Consider the following 23,859-nt stretch of genomic DNA (forward strand, 5'->3'; position numbering starts at 1 on the left):
GACTTGGATCACACCGCTTTTGATCGCGGAGCTTGCGCCACACTTGCGCGTCCGACAAAGCTGTCCTTGAAACAAGGCCGTTTTTACGAGGAGATGCTAATATCGCGATATCGTGATTCATTTATGTTGCACGATGCCAATGAGCGGTCAGGGCTCGGGTGGCGAGGGCCAATCCGGGACGCAACCAAGAGCTGATCAGGATGTCCTTCAGCCTCAAGAAGTGAATCGGGAAGCCGAGGGGTTAGATGAGCCGTATGCCTTGGAGACTCCACCTTTCGTTGTGGTTCTAACCAGGTCATTCATCTAGTATCTCCTTCAAGCGAAAACAAAAACAGCGATCACGGTTCAGTTTGTCTAACCTCCTCTCCCCTCCCGCCGGCGGATTGGATACTAGCTTTGGCTCTCCGGCTCCGCAAGGTGGTCAGAACGGCGATGCGTCGCCCCTCGATCCTTATGCGCCAATCGGATTCAATAGCGGTGCTGAAGCATCAAAAGATGGTGCGCCGTTAGACTGGTATGTGGAAGGCCCCGGACGACGTGTGGGTTACGACGACTTCACCGCTATCGATTGGATCTACGAGTATACCAAAGAACGGCAAAGGAAACGGCTTCTTTATTCGAGTGGGCAGGGCCTATTGGGCCATGCTCGTAGACTCCTCGACGCAAGCAATGTCTGGCTGGTGTTGATTGCGACGGGCATTGCTGTAGGAATAATCGCAGCTTCTATCGACATTGCAACGGATTGGCTGGGTGATCTGAAGTCCGGATATTGCAAAAATGGAAGTGGAGGTGGCAAATTCTATCTAAACAAAAGCTTTTGTTGCTGGGGTCTCGATGGTAAGCCGATGTTGTCAAGTCTCCACGGGTATCCCTGCTGAATTTGGATTTGGTATAGATCACTCCAAGTGTCTGGACTGGACACCTTGGGGGAATGCATTAGGAGCAAACTCCAGTGGAGGAACATATACGATTGGGTACATCTTCTACGTTGTATTTTCGGTAATGATATCTCTGTCTCTTACCTTTAGGGCTCTATTGACAATATCTAGGTTTTCTTTGCTGCATGTGCTTGCTTCCTGGTGCGAAATTATGCCGTTTATGCTCGACACAGTGGAATCCCCGAGATCAAAACGATCCTCGGTGGAACTGTTATCCGACATTTCATGGGGCCATGGACGCTTGCCATTAAATCACTGGGCCTAGTGAGTCAAGCTTCTTCTTGTCAGAAGGGATATTTGCTAACAACGATCAGTGTCTTTCTGTTGCATCCGGTCTATGGCTAGGTAAAGAAGGCCCACTTGTGCATGTTGCATGCTGCTGCGCGAATATTTTAATGAAACCTTTCGAAAGCCTGAGAGGTAATGAAGGTATGTTATTAATCCTCTATCTCTCTCCGCGCGTTTACTTATTTCACAGCGCGTAAACGAGAGGTCCTTTCTGCGGCCGCCGCGGCAGGTATCTCAGTCGCATTCGGGGCACCCATCGGGGGTGTTCTGTTTAGTTTGGAGGTATGACCTATTGTCGATTTCGTTCTATCTACTTTACTGATTTTTCCAAGCAACTGTCATATTATTTCCCCGACAAGACAATGTGGCAAAGCTTTGTCTGTGCCATGGTCGCAGCTGTTACTTTGCAAGCCTTGAATCCATTCCGAACAGGTAAAATTGTGCTGTATCAAGTCACCTACACTCGAGGCTGGCACCGCTTCGAAATTATCCCATTCATTATTCTCGGCATCATTGGTGGTCTCTATGGTGCATTCCTCATCCGCCTAAATACGAGAATCACCAAGTGGAGGCGAGCTCGAACTTCCTCTCGACCGATCATCGAAGTGGTCGTCGTGGCTCTCATTACAGCTTTGGTCAACTATCCGAATCACTTCATGCGAGCTCAAAACTCGGAGCTTGTTCAGTCGCTGTTCGCCGAGTGCAACAGTGTGACATATGATCGATTTGGCCTTTGCGCAACGGGATCTGCCTCAATCGGCGTGGCAATCTACCTGGTCTTAGCTGCTTTACTTGCCTTTTTCTTAGCTTCCTTGACATTTGGGCTCGAGATTCCTGCGGGTATTATCCTTCCTTCGGTCGCTATCGGTGCTCTCTACGGCCGTGCTCTAGGCATTATAGTCCGCTTGTGGCAAGAATCTTATCCGCAAGCATTCCTATTTGTCAGATGCGAGCCAGACATCCCATGTGTCACACCTGGCTTATATGCAATTATTGGGGCTGCTGCTGCTCTTGGTGGTGCTACTCGAATGACTTTGTCGATTGTCGTTATCATGTTTGAATTGACTGGCGCGTTGACGTATGTGATCCCGATCATGATTGCCGTCATGTTGTCCAAGTGGTGTGGTGACATCTTTGGAAAGCGAGGTATCTACGAGTCATGGATTCGACTAAACGAGTATCCTTTCCTCGACCATCGCGATGACACTACTCCGCCAGACGTATCTGCCCACCGGGTCATGACAACCGTGGACGATATCAGCATCATTACTGCCACCGGCCATACTATTGCCTCGATCCGCAGCCTCCTAGCTAACACTACATATCGCGGGTTTCCCATAGTCTCAGAAACCTCGAGTCCCATCCTGCTAGGCTACATCACTCGCAATGAGCTTTCTTTTGCTCTGAAATACTCAACCTCTCCTACAACCCGCAACCTCTCCGATGAGACCCAGGTTTTCTTTTCGCATCAACCTTTTGCGGACCCTATCGATACCCTTGATCTACGACCTTGGATGGACCAGACACCAATGACCTTGAACAGTAACATCACTTTCTTGATTGTTTTACGCATGTTCCAACGCCTTGGCTTGCGCTATGTGCTATTTGCCAATAAGGGCATTCTACAAGGACTACTGACCAAGAAAGATGTCTGGTCAGTGCTTAATGGCGTGGAATTTCGGCGAGAAGAAGCCCTTCGAGACGATGAATTCCAGGATTTTGGAAATCGTAATGAGGCTGAAGAGGTTGGTCTGCTTGATGGGAATGATACGTCCAGTCTTGGTAGTTCGTTGAGGCGGGATTCTCTTTGATTATGTTTGCTACCATCTTGCTCTGTATATTCATTATGTTACTATCTTCACGAAAATTCACTCTCAGTAAATGCCAGAGAAGTTCTTACATAGGTTGTAGGTTATTGAAATAAAATTGTGGCTTTGCCCCACCGCCTCCAACCCCACATCTTTTTGTCGATTTTTAAACCTGACCGCCCTCATGTTTACAGCTACCGATCTTCCTACCGTCGAGAAAGCCAAAAAGTCAGAAGATAAAATGATGATCGATCCTTTTGAGGTGCGCATGCGCTTCACTACGCAGCTGCAGCACCTCAGCGCTGCCGTCACATCGTCGCAGAAGGCTGCCCATTATGCACTGAAGTACCGTGACCTCGATGAGGATCTTCACTCATGCATCCTAGAGCAGCTTGAACGGGTAAGAGCTCCAATTTCCCTTGTGTTGATTTACTCTAACATTGTTTATGGTAGAACAACATGAATAATCGCGCGAACATCATGTACTTTATTGAACACCTCTGCGAAATGGCCATCAAGGAAAACTACCTCCCATACGTACGCATGATGCAGCGAGACATCCTGCGCGTAGTCGACTCGGTTGTTCCTCCCGATGGCACCGGTGCAGCCAATGTCAAGCACGTCCGCCACGTCTTGAACGGTCTCCAGGCGAAGGAAGTTCTCAGCGCCGAAACAGTGACCGACATCGACGCCGCCCTAAAAGACCGCGATTCCCACCCCTCCCACCTGGATCTTGAACAGGATGAAGGCACCGAGGGAGGCAGCAGGTCCAAGTCTGAGAAACCCCAACTGCGCCTTGACAAGAAGCAGATCGAGCAGCGCATTGAGGAGGACCGTGAGCGCAACAAGCGTCAGCGCGAGAGCATGTGGGCCATGACTGGCAATGATCTCGACGAATATAATCAGATGTGGGAAGAACTCAGCCCCACTGGGGAGGATGACTTTATCAGATCTCGTGAGGAAGCCCTGGAACGCGCCGAATGTGTCCGCAAACACGAGGAGTTCTATAAAACCCGATACGGTACCAAGGAGTAATGATTCGGTGGGCATATTGCTTGCTATGCTTTACATTATGATTTCCGGGATTTTATTTACGGTCTAGGCGTTCAACTCGGGACTCTGCAGCGTTCTGGTCTTTTAGTGGAGTTATACACAGCGTGGTATCACTTGCATCTGGTTGCACAATATTCAAGGGTCATGCCGTATGACTGAATATTCAACTTTCTCAACTTTCAACTTCCAAACTTGCCATATTTATTTTAACTCGCCTTATTCCCTTCGAAGGGTCTGAAGGATTATTTCTTCATGGGTTTTATCCCAACAGGCTTGCCGTACAATCAGTATATAGAGGTTATACTTCATTACATATATATTATTTGGCCTCGCAGCTAAGAACCAGTGGATCTATCAATTCAATTTGAGCGGAAAATGCCAGGGAATTTGAGTCTTATACTATAATATACTTGGGATTTGGCTTCAATGCTTGTATGACACGGCTTATATATATTTTTGACCTAGTAGGACAAATTCGTTGTCTGCGCAGATATTCGGCAACAGAGAGTCCAAACCATAAATTTCATTTTCAATACCAGACAAAGAGAACTTAATTAATTAATTTAAAAGAAGATAGACACTACTTACTCACCGAGTGAAGGTGAAATAGATGTAGATGAAGTGAAGTGATAGCGGAGAGTTGCTTATCGTCTCCGCTCTCGGGAAATCCTGATCGCCGAGAGATTTTTTATTTTTGCTTCACCTCTTGACCAACACGAGGAATCGTTTCCCCCATTCGGGTTTATTGCTTTATTTCTCAATTTCCCTTCCACTCTATGTTTGCTCACTTGGTCACTGCCGCCAAGGGTCTATTTACGCGACAGTCCGAAGAACAAGAGTCCCAACCCGCAGGCACCTCTGCCACCAATTCCAAGATGGTGACAGCTACCCGACGAGGAGATGTTGCGCCCGAAATTGCGAGTGGCAAGCGCAAGGCACACTCAGCAGGTGCCAGTAAGACCGAAGACCAGCAGACCAAGCGGAGAAGAAGAAGCGACCCGAAGGCTACTGGAACCGATCAAGATGCTATGAAACCTACCCCAGCAGAGAAATCCACCGTAATTGGCGATAAAGCACCTGCAGGAAAGAAGATCCGATTCGGTAGCGAAGAACCCGAACCAGTCGAAACACAACCAGAAGAAATCTCGAAAACACCAACCCAGGACGACGACGAAGATGATAGCGACGATGATGCGCCGGAGACCATTGATAACTCTGCCCAGTTATTGAAAATGAAGGAGCAGGCTAAGAAGCAAGAAGCAGCTAAGCAATTGTACGTGTGATTTCTTACGTTTAGCGAAGAATTTTGACTAATGATTTTTGTAGAGAAGAGCAACTGAAGAGAGAGAAGCGACGGAAACTCGATGAGCGTCGCAAGTTGCAAGCCAAATCGATTGTTAAGCCCAAGGAGGCTCCAACTGATGATATGCTTTCCGAAAGCACGGCTACTCTCCAAGGCACAACTACCCAAGATGCACGACGAGCCGCTCTTCCTGCTTTGCTTCCTGATGACATTTTGAACGCCGAGTTCGCCATTCGCCCTCCCACACCCCCAGCTGAAGATCAATTCGCCATCCCGAAGAAGTCAAATAAGCTGCGATTCTTGGATAAGCAGGACAAGTTTCCCAAGGATATCAACATGGGGGATGTCTCTATCCGGGTTCTCGATGCGCCGTCCTCCAAGAAGTCCTCAAAGCCCGCGCTGGCCCCTAAGATTTCCAAGGCCGGACGGAACCTCAAGGGTAGCATGCTCCAGAAGACCCGTACCGCAGCTCAAAACAATGGGCTCCGACAGAAGGCAGGCGGTCCTTCTGGATTCATTCGCCGGTGAAATGGAACACTTTGTACGGCCATTAAAAGCGATTTTTGTTCAGTGTCACATATCTTCAAATATAGCTGGAAGTTACATTTACGACCTGCCAGTTGTCAACGAGGGACATGCCCACCTGGGCACTTGCATCGTCTGATGTTCCTCTCGGGGGGTTTCGATGCCCCATTGGCGCAAGTCGAAAGTCGGTGTCGACTGGATATGCAACCAACCCCGCGTCCACTGCAGCCATTTTGTGATCAGTCATTATTGAAAGAAGGATTTTTGTCCAAGTGTTACTCGGGTTGCATGGTGTTTGGCGGGAGTAGAACCTGGTCTGCAATTCAACTTTGGGGGAGTTATGTATATAGGATTCAGTCAATTATGCCCAATAATGTCTGGCAATAAATTCATTCAAAAAGAAGATATAAACATAGAAATCTCTGATATCTTTTGAAATATAAAAAAAGTGAAGAGTCAAAAAGTGAAATGCTACAAAAGCGCCAAGGACCGGACCCGGACCGATTCTCAGATTATTAAGGCGAACATCGAAAGCTTGGAAGCTTGCCAGAGTCCTTGACTTTTTTTCCCCTTCACTCTTTGCTTTTTTTTTCTACCTCCAATCCCATTCGCCAATGGCGCTTGTTGTCTAACTCTACACCTTTCATTCCTCTTGCCATGGCGCCTGACGCAGAGAATTCTCCTCTGCTGCCGCAGCATCAGAACTCGGCCTCGAATACGTCACCACGTGCAAACCGGACGCCGCGGTCGGTATCCTTCAATCCGCTCACACAAATCAGCACCTACGGCAGCACAGCCTCTACTTCCGATCCTACATTCCGACCCTTGCAAACAGGCTCACCTCCTGTGCAGAATGTCAACGCCCAAGGAGGCCAGCCCCGTCCGGGCAGCCAGCCCATGCTCTCAGCACTGAACAGCAAGCTTCGTCGTCGCAATAGCCATGGGGCTCCCTTCAACCCCATATCGAATCCACCACATGCAGCATCTAAGATTGGACCGCAGCGAACCACGAAAAAGGCGCAAAAACTAAAACTGCTGCCGGACCCTGTAACGGAAGAGGAAGAGGGGTCTGATGGAGATTTCCCTCGGGATGTCTACTCACAAATCACTCGCATCAAGGACCCCGCTGCACGAAGCCATGCTGCACGATTGGGCAAAGCTGACCGCGATCGCATACCTCGAGTGACAGCTTACTGCACGGCCAATTCGTATCGACTCGAGGGCGTTATCAAGTTCCTTAAGTCGCGGAGCAAGACTCGCGGAGCCAACCCCAAGTTGTATGATGAATGCGTCTACTCTCCGTTTGATTACCAGTACGAAGAAAAGCAGAACGCACGATTATTTCAGGATCAAAATGGCAATGGACACCATGAGAGACGACCCAGTGAAAGAAGATACTCGGATAGTGCGGTGGAGGTTGAAGACAATAAGAAGACCAGAAGGGAGGACTTGATTGATCTGCATGACGAGCGCAGTCACTCAAATGATAACGAACAAGTAGTCGTCAAAGACACTCCGGATATTGACACCACAATCCACACACCTGAGATATTCCTCTTCGATTACGGAACGGTCGTAATATGGGGAATGACGCCTGCGCAAGAATCAAGATTCTTGTCCGATATCTCCAAATTTGCGACCTCCATATTGAGCCCTGATGACACGCAGATTGAGAACTTCAATTTCTACTATGCGCGCGAGTACCAGGCTAGGATCTACAACGACTTCATCTCTCTTCGCGACCCGCGCAACAACATGGTCAAGCTAGCGATATCTCATGCTCTGGCCCAATCGGTCAAGACTTCGCTTTTCGAAGATCTTGTGTCAGAAACAATCACCGACACCGCACCGCTACCTGCCCAGATTGCGCAAACTGGTAGCGTCAATCTCACCCGTCGGCAAATCAACATGCAGATTGGAGAGCTCTTCATTCTCCGCATCAATATTCACTTGCAAGGATCTGTCCTCGATAGCCCGGAACTCTTCTGGGCAGAGCCGCAGTTGGAACCTGTCTACCAGGCAGTCCGAAGCTACCTGGAGATGGATCAGCGTGTCAGTCTTCTGACGGAACGGTTGGATGTTATTGCAGATCTTCTTGCAGTTCTAAAGGATCAATTGACCCATCGCCATGGCGAGTATCTCGAATGGATTGGTAAGCCTCCCTGCAATTATGATTTCTAACAACGACCCATCTAACAAATATCAGTCATTGTCTTGATCGCCGCAGAGATTCTCGTGGCTGGAATCAACATTGTCGTCGATCTCTACGCTGGAGTAGAGTAGAGCGACTCATTAACTATCTACGCTCGTCTCGATCAATCAATTGTGCTGCGAATACTAGTCTTTAATGCTATGTATTACCAGCATATTGCTTATGTGCCTTGGTATACAATCCATTTGCGATTCTACATGGACAATCGCACAACGCAGCATCCCAGAGGCAAACACCCAACGGAATTCGCCCGACATAGGATTCGGATTCACCCACCGTGTCTAATCTTCCTATGCTACCACTACCCCCTGCTATCTGTATCATCTTTCCAGACTCGTTGTGTCTTCAACTGTACATGACAGAAGACATCCATACCCAGATAATCATATCCCATTCGTGTTTCCAATAATGTGCTGTCTTTTTTTCGCTGGTATTGGAGTTGGCATGGGTTTCTTTTGTGGGAAAACGGCGTTGGAAATCTGTACAGATGGTGTCGATTAATTCAAAAATGCCATTGGCCTTACTTTGCCGAATTACTCTGCAAGGTCTTTCTTTCAAATAGAGCCAAGTATTCGCAGTCCGTACATTTTATCAACCGCAGATAGCACTAGCGCTATTGAGGCATCCCAAATATCAAATAGCGACGCTGAGCTGTACCCCAAAGCCTATAGATCCCCCTGAACATACAGAAATGCACCCATTCCATTGTCATTAGCATTCTCTCTCTTCTCTTGCTCTGTCTCTACCCACAGCATTAACTAATAACAACTATAACAGAGTCTAGATGAGCGTTGTCAAAAAAAACTACCGGGAGCCAGTTGCTTCAACCATGCTTTCAGCGTGAGATTTCTCAGACGAAATTCCTATCAGACACAGAACGCCAGGAGACCGTAGAATCAAGGCCCACCAAAGTAAAAAAACAAATAAAAACCTAGAAAATAGACCAGCACCGCATCCGAACCCGATGCATAAAAAACCCCTCAAATAAAAGAAAACAAACAGAACAGAACATCAGTCTCCGTCACGACTGTGCAAAGCCCAAAAAGCAAAGGAAAAGAAACTCAATAAAACACAACCCATCCACTAAGACTGCTCAACCTTAGCCTCCTTAACCTCCTCCTTATCGACATCCATCGGCGTAGTCCCGGACTCGGGCCCGGCCTCGGGCCCAGCCTCGGCACCAGCCTCGGGACCAGCCTCCGCAGCAGCAGGAGTCTGATCCGCAGAGCCACCACTACCCGTCTGCACACGGAAGGAATGAGTAAGAGACTCCTGTGTAGGAGCGGGCGCGAGACGGGGCAGGGCCGCACCAGCCGGATCCGCAGATTCAGGGCGTCCATCTTGAGCAGGGAGATCATCATCCTGCCCTTCGACGCCAGTGGCGTTGGACTTGCGGGAACGCTTAACGCGTAGCGGACGTTCCTCGGGCTATACAATATAAAAAACAAAACACGTTAGCTTTGGATCTTGCGGACGATCAATCAATCGGACCAATTCACAGAGAAGGGTGTATGTATAGTAAAAGTTGAACAATGTTTCTGGAGAAGATGGAGAAGAGGGTGAAGGTGATTTGTATGAATACGTACTGTGCGTGGCTGCTCATCGGAACTACCCTCAGTATCATCTTCTAGAAGTACACCAGCACCACCCTGAGCGGGATTCATCATTGCTGCGGCGCGGGCACGTAGTTCCGGGTTTGCGGCGCCGGTCTTTGCCTCGTCGGCCATGCCGGTGACTTTTGTTAGACGCTCGAGGAGCATGCAGGTTTCCAGACGCATTTTCTGGATGTATTGGGAGCCTCGGCGGTTGCGGGTGCGCATGATTTCATTTTCGGCTTCGACTTCTGCGAGGCGCTTCTTTAGTGCTATGCACTTGCGTTTGTAGGCGATCTCCACACTGGGGGGATTGGCTGGTGGGATGGAGGAGGGTTGGCGGGAGGCTTCCATTTTTGGTGAAGAGGGAGGAGGTTGGTATTTGTGTGTTAATTGACGATGACCGGACTGGATTGTTGGACACAGCGGTATTTCGTTGGGATCCTTGGTTGGAGCTGACACAAAGCACGATGCGAAGGGGGTGATGTGAAATATAGAGAGAGAGAAGAAGAGTAAAGGATCGGATAGCAGGCGGTTGGATATAGTATATATAGCTTCGATTAGTCGTGGATTAGTCGTTGGTAACGAGGGTGAGTCGATTGACTGAAATGGTGACCCTATTGAGAAGTACCAAACGTTGTCGGCAACAATGCGATGACCTCCAACATTATTCTGCCCCGATATCAAAGGCGGTCTACACAATATTGTTTAACAAATATTTATCCATTCAACTCCTAGCTATATACAATTGTCTAAAAAACGAGAACCCCCCAATAATAACGACTGTCTAATGACCTCCAGTGGTGGGAAGACCAAGGAACACTTTGAAAGAGTCATAACTGAAGAACGTTAGCGTCGCTGTACACGCAAATCAGGACGGAACAAACACTTACATGAGCCATTGGAAACCGGTCAAAGTTCCCAGCATGACAATACGAACAGGCAGACCATTCCATAGGCCAGAGAAGCCAATGTTCCCGTAGATCCGGGACACAGCTGTCATGGCACCTTCACCGGCTACAAACGGGCGGTTAGCATGCATGCATCAAGAACTGCAGCTGAAAGAAGGAAAAAGCTCACCTTTACGATCAGCATTTAATTTGCTGACCATGACATCTGCTGGGTGGCTAACAATAGCACAGAAGATTCCAGCGATGTAACCACCCAAGAAGCTAACACCAGTCTGTGTCAATTGGCCATACTCCTCCTTGGGTTTGCCCATGGTGCGGTAGATGATCTTGACCGTCTCCTCAAAGGTGGCAAACTTGGTCATGGTATAAGGGATCTGTCTGGCCCACAGAGGGTACAATCCTTTATACAAACCACCAAAGCCCTCCTTGGCGACGATTTTGCCCCAGCCCTCGCGCATAGTGGAAGCGTATGGCGGCAGGGTGGTCTGCATGCGGACCTTGATAGCCTCCATGGGACACAGGGCCATATCAGCAAAGAACTCCGCAGAGGCACTAGCACCGAGGAAGACCAGGGTGCGATTGGACTCTGGGAACAGCTGGTTTCCGTACAAGTGCTTGAAGTACTCGTACAGACCGTACTTTCCGGCACCCTGGAAGGAGTAGCCTAGGAAGGTGGGGGACCAGCCGAAGAAGACGCCGCGCAGGCCTTCTTTGGAGAAAATTGTCCGCCATGCTTGTACGTTGGAGGTGTAGATCTTTGGGTCAACCTGGCGACGGCATTTCACGAGATCGAGGGGTGTTACGGCTGTATGGGTTGGTCCTGTGTGGAATTGGGTGTCAATTGAGGGTGTTAGTTGTATTATGGAAAAATTTTACTTACCACAAGCTGAATAATATTGTTAGTGCGTGCCTTGTGATATGGGGAAGCTTGGACATACCGATGATTCCACCGAAGCCACAGCTGAGGAAGTACTTGAGTGAGTTAGGCTCGATCTTCCCAAGGGGAAGCCTGCGTTCCTGTGTAGCCATGGTGTATGTATCTGTAAATAGTAAATATTTAGAAGAGGGGAGAGTTGTAAGATCAATAAAAAGCAAAGTACAGAGCAAGATTAAGCAAGATTGTACCTTGGAAGAGCCGGGAGACCGATGTCGTCAGTGGCCGGACTGGGCTTATCTCTCCGCACTTCCCGAACCTTTGAACGGTTCAACAGGCTATCTACCTAGGTACTCCCTACACTCTTATTGATTTAGATTCTTTACTTTTTACTATTCATTCTCTAGATATTTTGTATTCTTGCAAATCAACTAATATCCAAAATGTTCACTGTGATTTTATATGACGTCAATGATACCCAGCCCGGTACTACCTAACTAAGTATCCATACTACAGAAGCCGACTTAGCCGGACATCCTGCATAATTACCTACATAGGTACCTATCTAGGTAATTAGAGAGCTTTAATGCAATCAAGCTTCTTAATGAAATTATGAAATTATGAAACAGTGGACACGTTATCAAAGCTTACACCTGCGAACGGTTAATTCTGGCCTGAGGCATACAGCACCTGGGATACTGATATCTCAAGCTAGGGACCTTGCGAAGACATTATAAGCTCAAGCATGACCTTGGTTACCAGGTATTCAAGACATTCATTGGACAGATCGGACGCGACCAACATGAAGCTGTACGTCCTGGCTGGCTCAGTATGCACAATTGGACAAGGAGAATGTCAGGTCAAGGGAAGAGTGAGATGAAGCTAGCTCTCAAGGAAATAGACACACGAATCGAAAACTACGCTCTTTTTCTTTCAAAACACATGTCATACCCAGAGAGAGGTAACTAGTCTTTTTGCAATGTTTAGTTTACTTGTAAGAAAGAGGTAAGAAAAAGTGAGAGAAGAAGTGAAAGAGAAGTGAAAGAAAATGCATTCACATCAAATATTGATATTGATATAAAGCCCTTTATGGCTGAAGAATGCAGTATATTTGGTAACTGTATCTGAATCAATAGATCTACATATTGTCGGGATAGATGTCTTGTTTGTTGAGCTTTTATAGGCTATTTAGCCTCAGTTGGAGAGAATACAGATTCCTTCCTTTCTCTCTCATCTGTCGTCAGTTATGATTTAAAGCACTATATATGAAACATATACATATAAATCCTGGAGATGGTATTGGATGGGGATCCTCTAGTTTCTCTCATAGTCCTGGAGAACTGAGAAGTATTCGACGCTTTTGATAGTTTCCCCTTTTGACGAAGTTTCGACCCTTCAAGTGTTTGCTACTATGAAGTGATGACTTAAGGCACTCCGCGTCCCAGTTGTTTACCCAAACAACTACATTAGATTTCCCACAAACAAAATTCACACATTTACACATCTCACTTTCGTTAGATGACCACCATGTGCCCAACTCGCGCCCCAAACAGTGAACTGACAGAGCTACCTTCTCCTGGTACATCCGTGAGGCTTCGCACGGCCGCCGAGCTCACAGCTGCAATCAGAGACCAGGTCGAAGATAGTGAGTATTGTATTCATTCTTCACTACAAGCACATGAATTCGCTAATAGGATTGATACAAAGCTTCCTTCCTGGGCCTAGACATTAACGGATTGCCACTGATGCGCAATTTCCTAACCTCGCTTGACAATAAATTCCGTGATTTGCATCCTGAGCGTACCGAGCTGGACTGGAAAAACGGCACACGCAGGCCAGTGAAGTTCCCGGCGGCTCGACGTTCAGCACAGGGACAGTTGTGTGGCGTTGAAGCCCCGGCAAATCAAGAATGTACCTCGTGCGTCGAAGGCAAAAACATTACATTCGACCATTGTCGTATCGTTTTCACAAAGGAGTAAGCCCAGTGGGCGTGGGCATGTGCCAATTGCGTCTTTGTGGGAGCAGGCCACAAATGCTCTTTCCGTACGTCGTCCTCTATACTCGAATTGCGATAAAAGCTAACGTACAGACAGGCCCTGATCGTTTTCTGCATGTGCCGTCGTGGGTTGTCACGGCCGTGGCTGAACGACAGCCGTCAAGCCCAATGCTTTCCGCACACTATCCCACAATGCATTCAAATGCTAATCGTAAGTCCACAAAGTTGACTAGTCTGAAGCGGCCTGCGGCTGCGGCTCACTTGAACTTGTATTCTCTGACGATTTAATGTGTCAAGGGAATTTCACTCATGCGCAGAAACCCCATCTTGAACGTGACCCCCGCTGGTTCGAATGATGCAGACGAAGAGAACCCTCCCAAGCGTCGCAAGTTCCAGGTTGGTCCCGTCAACCCCGGCGAGGGTGCCGCGAAGGACGCACCCCTAAAGCTCAAGAACGGAGGGCTCCCGTTCAACCCGACCTGGTACAAATCGCCCCTCGAAGACCCAAAGGTATACGGGACGGAGGACAAAGCTTACGCACTTGATACCTACCGTGACCTCGCAGACATCATCGCGCGAGTCACGGAGGATCACGCCCGTATGAAGGAAGCAATGCTTGAGAAGGGATTCCTGTCGGAATCAGATGACCAGAAGCCCGAAGAGGAGAACGTGTTTGCTGTGGAGTGAACGCACTCGGCGGCTCTAATGATTTTTTATTGATTTTGAGATATCCACTGACTGACCTGAAGTCTACCTAGCCGTATTGTAGATGGTCTGGGTGTTAATCTGACACTATTATGCCTTTGTCTACCATAGTCTTAAATGTCTGAAACTGGCGCCTAGTTTCTTTTACCATAAGTCCTGCCAGTGGCCCATTGAGTAACACATCGACGCCAAGTGAAATTGGCACACCTCTCACAGCGTAGCCCTCAGATCCCGCGCAATGGACGCCTTCAAAGCCCATACATCGAGTTTGAAAATTGCACGCAACCCGTGGTAAGTTTCGACCAAAAATTTCGCTTTGCGTATCATCCTGCTCTCTGCTCCGCCTCACTGGCAAGCACCAGCGCCAATTTAATGCCCAGCGTAGACCCAACACGCGACAGCACAGTACGGATCAGATCTGCCTGCGCCAAAGTTGGCATACCGGAGGAGAGAATATACCAGAGGGGCCAGAGCAATCCGTAACCCTGCGCCGCGCGCATTTGCCACGGGCCATCTGATTTATTAGGGCGGCCGAGGGAATCGACGTCAGCCAGCGCGAAGGGGAGGCTGCGACAGACGTCTGTGGTCATTTCGCGGATGGTGGCTTTCAGAGCTGGCTCATCGAGAGCGGTCTCGGACTCTGGTTCAGAACTGCTGATATGCTGGGAACTGGAGAATTGCTTGTTGGTCGCTTTGATGAAGGTAAGTGTGGCATTTAGGCTGAGGAGAAGTTGCTGCACCATCACGCGCACTGCGCGGTAGTAATTCCAGACCACAGCGTTGGTGATACGGTTGTAGGTTAGGAGGGTCTCGCCCTGTGCTGAGTAGACTTCTAGTGGGAGCCAGCGGTCTGGAATGGTCTCTGTCCACTGGGAGAGTTCGATGTCGTACTCGCAGCCGGCTGTGATCCATGATTCGACGGTAGCCTGGTCTGGGGGTTTTGGTGAGGTGCTCATGCATAGGAATAATTGACAGAGCTTTGATGCGGTGAGCAATAGGCGCTCGGTTGGTTTGTTGATGTCTAGCATGCCGAGAATCCAATCGATGTCGAAGCGAGGCCTGTCTCCGAGTGCGAGGATTTCAACATACTATACAATGGTCAGTCCCGGATCGATATCCAGTCATATATGCCAGGTCCCGATGTCAGAGCCTTACGACAAACCTACCGTGTGGGCATAAGCAAAAGTAAGCATATCTCGACCATGCGGATGATCAACCAACGTGTTTCCACGAAGTTTCGTCAAGAACTCAAAACCAGCCGTATGCGAGCTGAACAGCCCGTTCCGCTCACCTGAGATATCCTCATACAACGAAAGCAAAACGACCGAAGCAAACGTCTCATCTTTAACCGCATTTGTCGGCGACGCCAACGCCTCCTGCAAACCTCGCAAGGCCCGCCCATAGCCCTGCCGCGCCTTGTTCATGAGAGGTGGCGCATTCTTAGAATTGGCGAGAGTCATCAGCGCCGTAGCCTCGACCGCCCAGCGCAAACAGGAAGACGGCGATTCGCTGCTCTGGCGACCGAGCTCGCGCGCGTACAGCGGGGGCACATATTCGAGATGTCCGCCATCATCGGAATCTGCTTTTATGGTATATTGGTCGAAGAAGTAGCACAGTGCTCGTTGTTCCCAGCTGGAGTCAGCGAGCGAGTATAGCGTCAGAGCAGCCTTGTCATGGTGTTTCGCATGTGAGCCTGCGCGTCGGCGGTGCGAGACGGCTGATAGAGATGAGTCCGAGGTCGAGGAGCTGTCTGGGCTGTCGGCATTGCTGTGGGTATTTACGCTGGTACTGCTCTTCATCAGCCGCTCGACTTTCCTGGTCTCGTTGCGGAAGACAGCATCCGGCCGGTATCCTGGACATGGTCGGCCATAGATAATGCAGTTCCGGCACTCTGGGTGTGCTTCATCGCACTTGAAGGGAGGATATTTAGCATTTGGCCTTTTAACGAATGCAAATAAGACTACATATTATAGACACAATACAGGTTCATTGGCGGGGTAAATCGAAAAGCCAAGATTGAAGCTCGGGACATACCTTTATCTTCCGCTTGCGACACAGGTAACATCCGGTACTTGGTTTTCCCCCATAGACCATTGTTCACCCGCAGGCAGTCGTCTGAGGAACCTCTAAGTCTTGCGGGTACTTCGACGGAAACCGCAAAGGGGGTTGCGAGTTACAGAGAGGTCGGACTCGATCTGGGTTCCACAAAGGTCAAGGAAGGCCGTGTGTCATCGGTCGTAACTGGATCAACTTGACTGCCTAGTCCAAACGAAGCACATGCACATCTTAAAGGATGTGCGAATGTATTTTCTAAAGCAAAGATCTCGTGTATTTTCAGCGACCAATGTTCGCGTTAAAGTCTTTTGCGTGAAGGTTTACCTACAAACTAAGAGACGTCAAGTTCCGTTCGGGACATTCTCCAGACCGAGTAGCCCGCTTAGTCATTATACAGTAGTCCCGAGGTCCGACCTCAGGAGGTCAAAACCGACAAGTTGGGCAATTGGGAATGTAAATGATATAGATTTCATCAAACTAGATGGTATATAAATCACATCCCAAGTGTTCCCAAAAAAAGGTATCATGTACTCAACCACAAAACACTCCGAAATGGTCGATATGAAATAAAAACAAGGTAAAAAAAAAGGATCTCACAACTCCAACTTCACCAAGTCTGCATAGAGAACCAAGACACAGTAACCAAACAGATTTGCAACACCAAATATGCAACCGCTTGGTGCTCTAGAAACACCTAGGGAGGAACGCCGGCAGCTCATTCTGAAGGCAAAGCACCCACTGTTGACAAAAACAAACCGCGCTCAAAAGGATGGGGAGATAAATATGACAAAATAAATGGATATGCGTAATCGTTAGATGGCAGGATATCAAAACACGTTTGGATCAGTTCAGACCAGTAGATGCTAAGAGATTAGGAGGGCGCGTCTGGCATAAGTGCATCACTATCAGTGCCTAATGGGATCTGTGGTGGAGGGACGGAGCAGAGGGTTCGACGTCGAGTTGGAACAGCCAGCTCGCGGTCATCAACAGAGCTTATGCCTGGAGTGCTTGAAGCACTCCCAATGGCTGTATCATCGTAGTCTTCTGGGGGTGGAGAGAAAGACCAGACCTGCGATATATATTAGAAAACATATTTTCCACCAAACGGAAACATGGCACGTACCTCCATAACTGTGCGGTTAGACCGGCTCGCCATAATTACTGCTTTTTCATCCTCAAAAGCAACCCTCCAAACCGCCTCGGCCGGAGTAGAAAGCTCCCGCAACAGCTGCCCTGTCTGTAGGTTCCAAACCTTGACACGGCCATCGCTGCCACCACTAACAATGCGGGTCTTATCAAACTGGAGACTGGTGACACTGTTATCGTGCGCCGCAAGACGGTGGATCGGTGCCATCTTGGTTAATGACCAAACACGGACAGAGCCATCGGAGCCACCTGTGACTAGGGTATCGTCCCGCATCTGTAGCTGACCAACCAAAGATGTATGACCTTGTAAAATTGCATGGCACTGCCCAGAATGCGGATCCCAGATCCGAACGCTAGTATCCAAACTTCCCGTCGCGATCCGCCGGCCATCAAAGGCAATAGCGTAGATCTGACTGAAATGTCCGGAAAGGGTGCGAAGACAGCGTCCTTGGGATATGCTCCATATCCGCGCAGTCGTATCATAACTGCCCGACACGACTAGATCACCATGAATCGCTAGACACCGCACGCTGGCTTGGTGTCCGACGAGAACGTTGCGACATGTCCCTGTAGCCAGATCCCATATCCGAAGGGTGGTGTCTCTGGATCCTGAGATGGCTGTATTCCGATCCGACATCTTCAGACAACGGACGGTTGATGTGTGGCCTCGAAGGAGATGGATCCCAGCCCTATCATACGTTAGTTTTCGTTCGTGCAAGTCGTGGGGGTTCTGTCCTACCCAGTAGCCATGTTCCATACTCGAACTTCGCGATCGCAGCCTCCGCTGACCAAAATGTCATCCCATGGGACCATCGCCCATACTCCCATCACATGGCCTTGAAGCGTCTTTTGGTTGTCGCCGTTAGTATCGTAGACGTGGATCTTCGCATTATCCAGCGCAACGACAATGTATTTCGGAGTGAGATGAAGACTTGTCACCACACCCTGGTCAGGGGTAATATGGCGCTGGGTGCAGCGACCACCTTTGGTCCACGCTGACTCAACCATGTATTTTTGCTTGAACTGTGAACGGTACGAAACGGGCCGGGCCCGACGTCTTCGGGAGAAGCTTGTCGGAGGCAACCATTCCCCAGAAAGCGTGCGGGGAAGGTCTGGTGCGCTCTCGGTGGTGTGGCCATTTGACGCAGTCAAGCGCCGCTGCAACCCGCCGAAGGAGCGTGCGCCAGAAGCCGAGTCCACGGGATGGGCGGTGAAAGGGTCAACGAGGTCCCCTTCATCTTCCAGCACCCGCCGCACCGAATATGCATGTTTCTCACAAAGGTTTTTCCAAGTGATGTCATCATTTAGTAGTTCTCGCCAACGCCGTGATACTTGTGAAGCTCGGGCGAGTGTCTTGGGGTCGTCGATGAAGGAGAGAACCTAAGCAGACTCAATATTAGTACAGAAGTAGACAGAGACTCGACCAAACGGCTCACTCTTAAGCATAGCTCATTAGGGAAAACCTGAAATGGGTCTTTCCTCAATCGAGGACCGACGTAACTCGACACAAAGCTCAGCTGCTGGCTGTCGCATACGTCCAGAAGACCCTCCAGGAGTTTCTGTTTTCGGGCGTTGGATAGAGTACTGAAGTGAATGCGAAGGTTTAACAAGAAGCTGGTTTCTTCATCGTCGGCCGAGTGCCAAGTTGGTGGTCGTTGATGGGGGGTAGGGCTGGGTGCGGGTGTCGGGGGCGATGCGGGCGCTGAAGGAAGTAGGTTGGCGGGTAAAGGAGTGACGGTTGTCTTATTGCTGAGTGATCTGGATGGGGTGCTGGCAAAAGTGGTGACTGGGTCGTGCGAGGGTTGGTTATGACTGTCTAACTGGTCTGATGTGTGCGCATTCGACCCATCTCCCACGTCGCTGAATGATGCCCGATGGGGGTCCATGGCGACGGAACAGGGGGGAGACCGCCACAGTCGAGTATGATCCTCCCACTTGTCCGGGTTGTATTTATTGATGTGACGCACTGAACCTCTAATAGTTCACGGCTAGCATATAGTTATGAGCGAGTCGGGAGTCGGGAGTATTGAAGTTCGGGGGTATGAGGAGAGGCTGGCGAACGGCCGAGGGAAGGAGGGAGGTGAGACCAATAATCCTCCGAAGGTATCGAGACCGCCCGTTTTTTTCTTTTTTTTTTCGAATATATTAGTTTTTTTTTTCTGATTCTTTTCATTCAATCAGAGTCCGAAATCAACTTCCAATGAAAAAAAGGCGATGAGGAAAAGGGACATTTGAAGCGGAGGTGTCGTGATTCCTGACAAAGCATGGTCTCCCCGGGACTAATCAGATGAGAATTATATGGATCTTATGCATCCGGCACAGATCATCTCTTTTTCTCAGCATCTTTTTTTTGCCTTCTGATTTGCCTAGTATTTCCTTTTGGGGGTTCATGGCAAAGGAGGCAACGGGGAGGCGTCGAGGACGTAAACCTAAAGGTGGTTTGGTCCGAGACCAAGTCATTGGTCTCTAAAGCTGAATATCGTGAACTGTAAAAGGCAACCTGGTATTCACGATGCTCACGATCCTCATGATACTCACGACAAATGTATAGATCCAAGGCTTTGGATTGACATGCGGCTATCGGAGTTGGACCATGGAACTTGTGAACAACGGGATGATTCAGACTGACGAAACTGACGAAACTTGTCATCACCGACATTCTGAAAAAGATAAAACTACGCCCTGGGGAAGTCAGACATCGGGGGGACCTGTCAGGCTTAAAATAGGGCACAGTGACGCTACGTCGATGTGATCGTGAGATAGTGAAATACCATGCAATTATGACCAATATAACACCCAACAGTTATACAAGGAAATCTATTCAAACATATCCTCCCTTTCTCAATTTATCTCAGCTACAGCTACCCATCTCCAAACCGTATCTTGCTATGGGTATAAAGCCCTCCAAAATCTAGTTGAAAAGCGAAAAATGTAAAAGCACTATGGTGTAACCCCGAGGAATACACGAGGTACTTGCTCAGTGAGCATGTCCAATCTGCAAGAATAGCGGCAAGATCATGCCCAAAACAGATGCAATCAAGTCTCTCATGGACTTGTCCGATCCATTCTGGTCTCGGTCACCATATCCGTTGATAGGAAGTTCGCGCGGGGACGAGCCCGGGCCGTTTTCTTGCATGGTGTGCATCGCAACATACCTACATAGATTAATAAGAAAATGTTAATATACTCCGCGAAAGAAGACTCACAAAAAGGTACCACCAGAGAAAAGCAGTAGCATTCCAGTGCGCCAGTGAGTGCCTGCCTCATCGGCACTGGAAGATCCCATCATCTGTACAAAGAGGAAAGTGGCCAAGGCACCGAAAGGAGCTGCCAGACTGAAGACTAGCAAATGCGCTCTCGCGGTGCGACTTGACAGCCCTTGCTTGAGCAGGATGGATGTCAATCCAAAAGATGCAGGAGCCTTGTGCACCATGATCGCCAAGAAGATAATAAAACTGAGCCCGGCATCCGAGCTGGAAGCGCCTAGAGCAATACCGTCCGCCGCGGCATGGATCACGAGGCCGGTCGTGGTCGCAAAACTGTGGCCACGTCTGGACGCGTGGTTCGCATCAAGGAGTCCACCCTCACGCGATGGGGAGGAACCCCGCCGCAACCCGGACCCAAGGTTATCCAAAGAGATATGGTAAGGTATCCGATCGCTCTTAGTGGGCGCAGCAAATTCGGGCAGTTTATCGACGAGATACATCAAAATGAAACCACTGACAAGGGCAATTCCGACCCACGCATGCGGCGAACTCTCCTCCTCTCCGTGAATTGTTTCCTTGCCCGTTGTTTCACCCGCCGAATCCTCGCTTCGGACATAAAGTGTTTGTGACTCGGAGAGTTGGTCTCTTTCTGAGAGGAGGCCCGGGACAGGGGCTTCGGATGGTAGGTTTGAGGCGCTGTCTCCGTTGGGGCCAAAAGTGGCTGCGACGGCTGGGGCTTGATGTTGCCATTCGATAGCGGTAGACCGTGTATTGTGTTGCTTGCGAGTGAGGGAGTTTGCGCTGTAGAGGGTTTCAATGCCCTCGGGGATAATGACGATCAACGATGTCCCCACCAGAACGCCCATACCAATGGACGATATTAAGCGGAGCTGAGAGGGGGACAGTGTAAAAGCTAAAGGTAATGAGCCGACGACAAAGGATCTGCCAATAATTCGGAGCATTAGCTTGAATCCAATTGACCCTTAGGTTTCCAAACGCAGGGTAGCTCACGTAATTGCCATCACAATGCTCAGGACGAGCAGAGTGAATAGTCCCTCCATGATTATCTCGCAGTTCACTCTATAGACTTTCTATCATGGTGAGGGGAATTGGAGAGAGGGTCCAGAGGGAGTCTGGAGAGAGAGTGTGGTTGCGTAAAGAGGCCAAGGTGGTGGAAGGATCCAGGTCGGGGGACCCACGTAGCCCAGGTACCGCTTTCAAAACATACTAGGGGGAAGTATGCAGGACAACATATGGATATTTAAAAGGCATTTTATTTGATAAGGCCCTTGAAAGGTATGCATATAGGGCTTAAGGCTGATTCTAGAACGTGTTGTCAAACATTATGTCTGTTCCCCAGCTATCTGGCCTTACCGGACTATACAGGGCCAAGTGCAACCATTCTTGCTTGAATCGATATGTTTTGTATTTGTTCCTATTTTTTTGGTCTATATTACTTTAATTTATGTCTATAGTCAACAATTATCGTGTTATGGTTTTAACATTATGAATTGTTCAAGCCACGCAAGCCACCGTCGGCCATGTTTGCACATTGATACTCCATGCTGATGCAAAGAACACAGCAGTCGCCCTTGCTCCACTAGAATATGCAAAGATTGCAGATTGCAGATCGCATGTTGATCCACCCCGTGATGCTTATAGCATCCCAATCTCCGAGTCACGGCTACTATGCGCACCCTTTGGCAGTCGAAAGCCCAAGTACGGCAAGTATCTGGCTGGGTGCCAATAGACGAAAAGGGCAACACACGGATAGATACACAGAGCATCAAAGACATACAAGGGCCACTCATGTGTGCTCAAATATCCCTTTGTGCCTTCGGTGAATTCCACAAGTCGATAAATAGACCGAACCTGGTACAAGTCAGCGAGTGAACAGTAAGTGAAGGTGAAGAACTGACAAGGATCAATATCGTAGTGAGATTAACAATCCGCAACAGAGTAGGCCAGTTCTTGTCCTTGACAACGCCACCAATAATATACTCCTTCTCCCCAACATTCTCATATCTCTCACTCAGAGACCCAGTGAAGCGCTTGGAAGTGAAGTTGAAACGGACAGCTGCGACTGCAAACATGCCAAAAGCAACAAGCTGAATAATAACACCTACTTGGGCAACGTGTTTTCCCGTGTTGAGCTTGTTTTTCGCATCCTTATCTGTGGCATCGACTGCAGAGATCATCACCGCACCGCCAAGCTGGAGGAGCAGAGCAATGATATCACACCCAACGAAGATCGGTGTAATGAATCGGGGAGGCACCCAGCATAGTCGAAGCGTACGTGCCTCTTGGGGAACAATAAGGAATAGAATACGACCGAAGATGATGTAGCAGCACGCTGCCATGAGGACGGGCGCAAGGATGACGAGGGAAAACTGAAGCACGTAAACGGGTCTCTCCAATGTGTTTTGGACCGAGACACATCGTCCAATATAGCCGACTGCTTCCACTGAGTTGGGGGTTAGCTTAAGTGGATGGCAGACCAAATGCGCACGTACTGGCTGCTGATATCACCATAATGCTCCAGACCCAGGCCCTGTACCGAATCCATTGAATTGTCGTCAACAGAAGGGCAAGGGTGTACAAGACAGCGGCAACAATTGCCACTGCCAGGGAGGGGTTATAAAGATAAAAGGGAGTTGTAGCCTCGCTGGTCGCACGTTTAATAAGAGACATTGTAGATGTTTGATCCAGACACCCACGTCTGGGATGGTTGAAAGTGAAATCTTCTATCTCTTAATGGGTTCCAGATGTCTCTTTGAAAGGATCGTAAGAGATTGTAAGAGAGCAATTAAGTCAAAGTGAGAGTTGGCAGACTTTCAATTCAACAGGGAGGTTTCTCTGGTAAGCGCTTGACCTCTCAGCTGTATAGCATTTGACTCTTAACTCTCGGCTCTCGACGCCATGAACACTGCGGACCGATCTCACTGCCGAATGTTTCGGGTAATCAGGCTCCCGTGAGAACTAGTGGGAATTTTAGCGATTTACATACAAGTTGTACTGTGTTTGCACTATGTTTTTTGTATGTTTATAGACTAAATTGATGAAACGGATACCCAATTAGGAAAGGACGATGCCAAGCTGCCAAAGTGGAGAGTCTAAGCCCCAGTCATCGGCACTCAATCTCCCCGGGGGCCGATTCTCACGAACTCTTGGATTTAACTTTGTAGAATAAACGTAGCTGTCGATGCAATAAAAAGGGTACGCTCGCCTAGAGATTGTGTTATTGCAA

At 48.9% G+C, this 23,859-nt stretch overlaps 11 protein-coding genes across 11 annotated transcripts; 5 read left to right on the forward strand and 6 right to left on the reverse strand.

The window, feature by feature from the left end:
* Positions 1-133: 133 nt before the first annotated feature.
* Positions 134-3,037, forward strand: N7455_011239 (chloride channel protein; the record flags this gene model as incomplete). The annotated part of the gene is made up of 7 exons (XM_040958845.2): positions 134-252; positions 308-837; positions 896-999; positions 1,050-1,202; positions 1,253-1,367; positions 1,417-1,508; positions 1,559-3,037. 7 exons carry the CDS (start codon positions 134-136, stop codon positions 3,035-3,037), a joined length of 2,592 nt encoding a protein of 863 aa, XP_040810669.2.
* Positions 3,038-3,218: 181 nt separating this feature from the next.
* Positions 3,219-4,069, forward strand: N7455_011240 (CTD kinase subunit gamma; the record flags this gene model as incomplete). The annotated part of the gene is made up of 2 exons (XM_065606618.1): positions 3,219-3,434; positions 3,488-4,069. 2 exons carry the CDS (start codon positions 3,219-3,221, stop codon positions 4,067-4,069), a joined length of 798 nt encoding a protein of 265 aa, XP_065459784.1.
* A 794-nt stretch (positions 4,070-4,863) lies between these two features.
* On the forward strand, positions 4,864-5,918 carry N7455_011241 (uncharacterized protein; the record flags this gene model as incomplete). Its single annotated transcript, XM_040958877.2, has 2 exons — positions 4,864-5,360; positions 5,414-5,918. The coding sequence occupies 2 exons, from the start codon at positions 4,864-4,866 to the stop codon at positions 5,916-5,918; spliced, it is 1,002 nt and encodes a 333-aa protein (XP_040810729.2).
* A 654-nt stretch (positions 5,919-6,572) lies between these two features.
* N7455_011242 (YagE family protein) lies at positions 6,573-8,198 on the forward strand (the record flags this gene model as incomplete). The annotated part of the gene is made up of 2 exons (XM_040958932.2): positions 6,573-8,067; positions 8,122-8,198. The coding sequence occupies 2 exons, from the start codon at positions 6,573-6,575 to the stop codon at positions 8,196-8,198; spliced, it is 1,572 nt and encodes a 523-aa protein (XP_040810656.1).
* Positions 8,199-9,210: 1,012 nt separating this feature from the next.
* Positions 9,211-10,073, reverse strand: N7455_011243 (uncharacterized protein; the record flags this gene model as incomplete). Its single annotated transcript, XM_040958939.2, has 2 exons — positions 9,211-9,555; positions 9,714-10,073. 2 exons carry the CDS (start codon positions 10,071-10,073, stop codon positions 9,211-9,213), a joined length of 705 nt encoding a protein of 234 aa, XP_040810713.2.
* A 433-nt stretch (positions 10,074-10,506) lies between these two features.
* N7455_011244 (putative mitochondrial phosphate transporter Pic2) lies at positions 10,507-11,659 on the reverse strand (the record flags this gene model as incomplete). The annotated part of the gene is made up of 5 exons (XM_040958867.2): positions 10,507-10,558; positions 10,613-10,736; positions 10,800-11,450; positions 11,511-11,516; positions 11,569-11,659. The coding sequence occupies 5 exons, from the start codon at positions 11,657-11,659 to the stop codon at positions 10,507-10,509; spliced, it is 924 nt and encodes a 307-aa protein (XP_040810673.1).
* Positions 11,660-13,031: 1,372 nt separating this feature from the next.
* N7455_011245 (uncharacterized protein) lies at positions 13,032-14,187 on the forward strand (the record flags this gene model as incomplete). The annotated part of the gene is made up of 5 exons (XM_065606619.1): positions 13,032-13,149; positions 13,212-13,422; positions 13,478-13,547; positions 13,598-13,711; positions 13,798-14,187. The coding sequence occupies 5 exons, from the start codon at positions 13,032-13,034 to the stop codon at positions 14,185-14,187; spliced, it is 903 nt and encodes a 300-aa protein (XP_065459785.1).
* Positions 14,188-14,528: 341 nt separating this feature from the next.
* N7455_011246 (putative C6 transcription factor) lies at positions 14,529-16,299 on the reverse strand (the record flags this gene model as incomplete). Its single annotated transcript, XM_040958923.2, has 3 exons — positions 14,529-15,293; positions 15,372-16,115; positions 16,240-16,299. 3 exons carry the CDS (start codon positions 16,297-16,299, stop codon positions 14,529-14,531), a joined length of 1,569 nt encoding a protein of 522 aa, XP_040810689.2.
* An 832-nt stretch (positions 16,300-17,131) lies between these two features.
* N7455_011247 (F-box/WD repeat-containing protein) lies at positions 17,132-19,292 on the reverse strand (the record flags this gene model as incomplete). The annotated part of the gene is made up of 4 exons (XM_040958853.2): positions 17,132-17,329; positions 17,384-18,095; positions 18,146-18,786; positions 18,843-19,292. The coding sequence occupies 4 exons, from the start codon at positions 19,290-19,292 to the stop codon at positions 17,132-17,134; spliced, it is 2,001 nt and encodes a 666-aa protein (XP_040810674.2).
* A 1,091-nt stretch (positions 19,293-20,383) lies between these two features.
* Positions 20,384-21,673, reverse strand: N7455_011248 (Mn(2+) transporter ATX2; the record flags this gene model as incomplete). Its single annotated transcript, XM_040958915.2, has 3 exons — positions 20,384-20,561; positions 20,613-21,554; positions 21,624-21,673. The coding sequence occupies 3 exons, from the start codon at positions 21,671-21,673 to the stop codon at positions 20,384-20,386; spliced, it is 1,170 nt and encodes a 389-aa protein (XP_040810679.1).
* Positions 21,674-22,429: 756 nt separating this feature from the next.
* N7455_011249 (uncharacterized protein) lies at positions 22,430-23,303 on the reverse strand (the record flags this gene model as incomplete). Its single annotated transcript, XM_065606620.1, has 2 exons — positions 22,430-23,076; positions 23,126-23,303. The coding sequence occupies 2 exons, from the start codon at positions 23,301-23,303 to the stop codon at positions 22,430-22,432; spliced, it is 825 nt and encodes a 274-aa protein (XP_065459786.1).
* Between the last annotated feature and the right edge of the window lie 556 nt (positions 23,304-23,859).

This window comes from Penicillium solitum, assembly GCF_028829755.1.
Source record: "Penicillium solitum strain IBT 25940 chromosome Unknown utg000009l_segment0_segment0, whole genome shotgun sequence".
Taxonomy (NCBI): domain Eukaryota; kingdom Fungi; phylum Ascomycota; class Eurotiomycetes; order Eurotiales; family Aspergillaceae; genus Penicillium; species Penicillium solitum.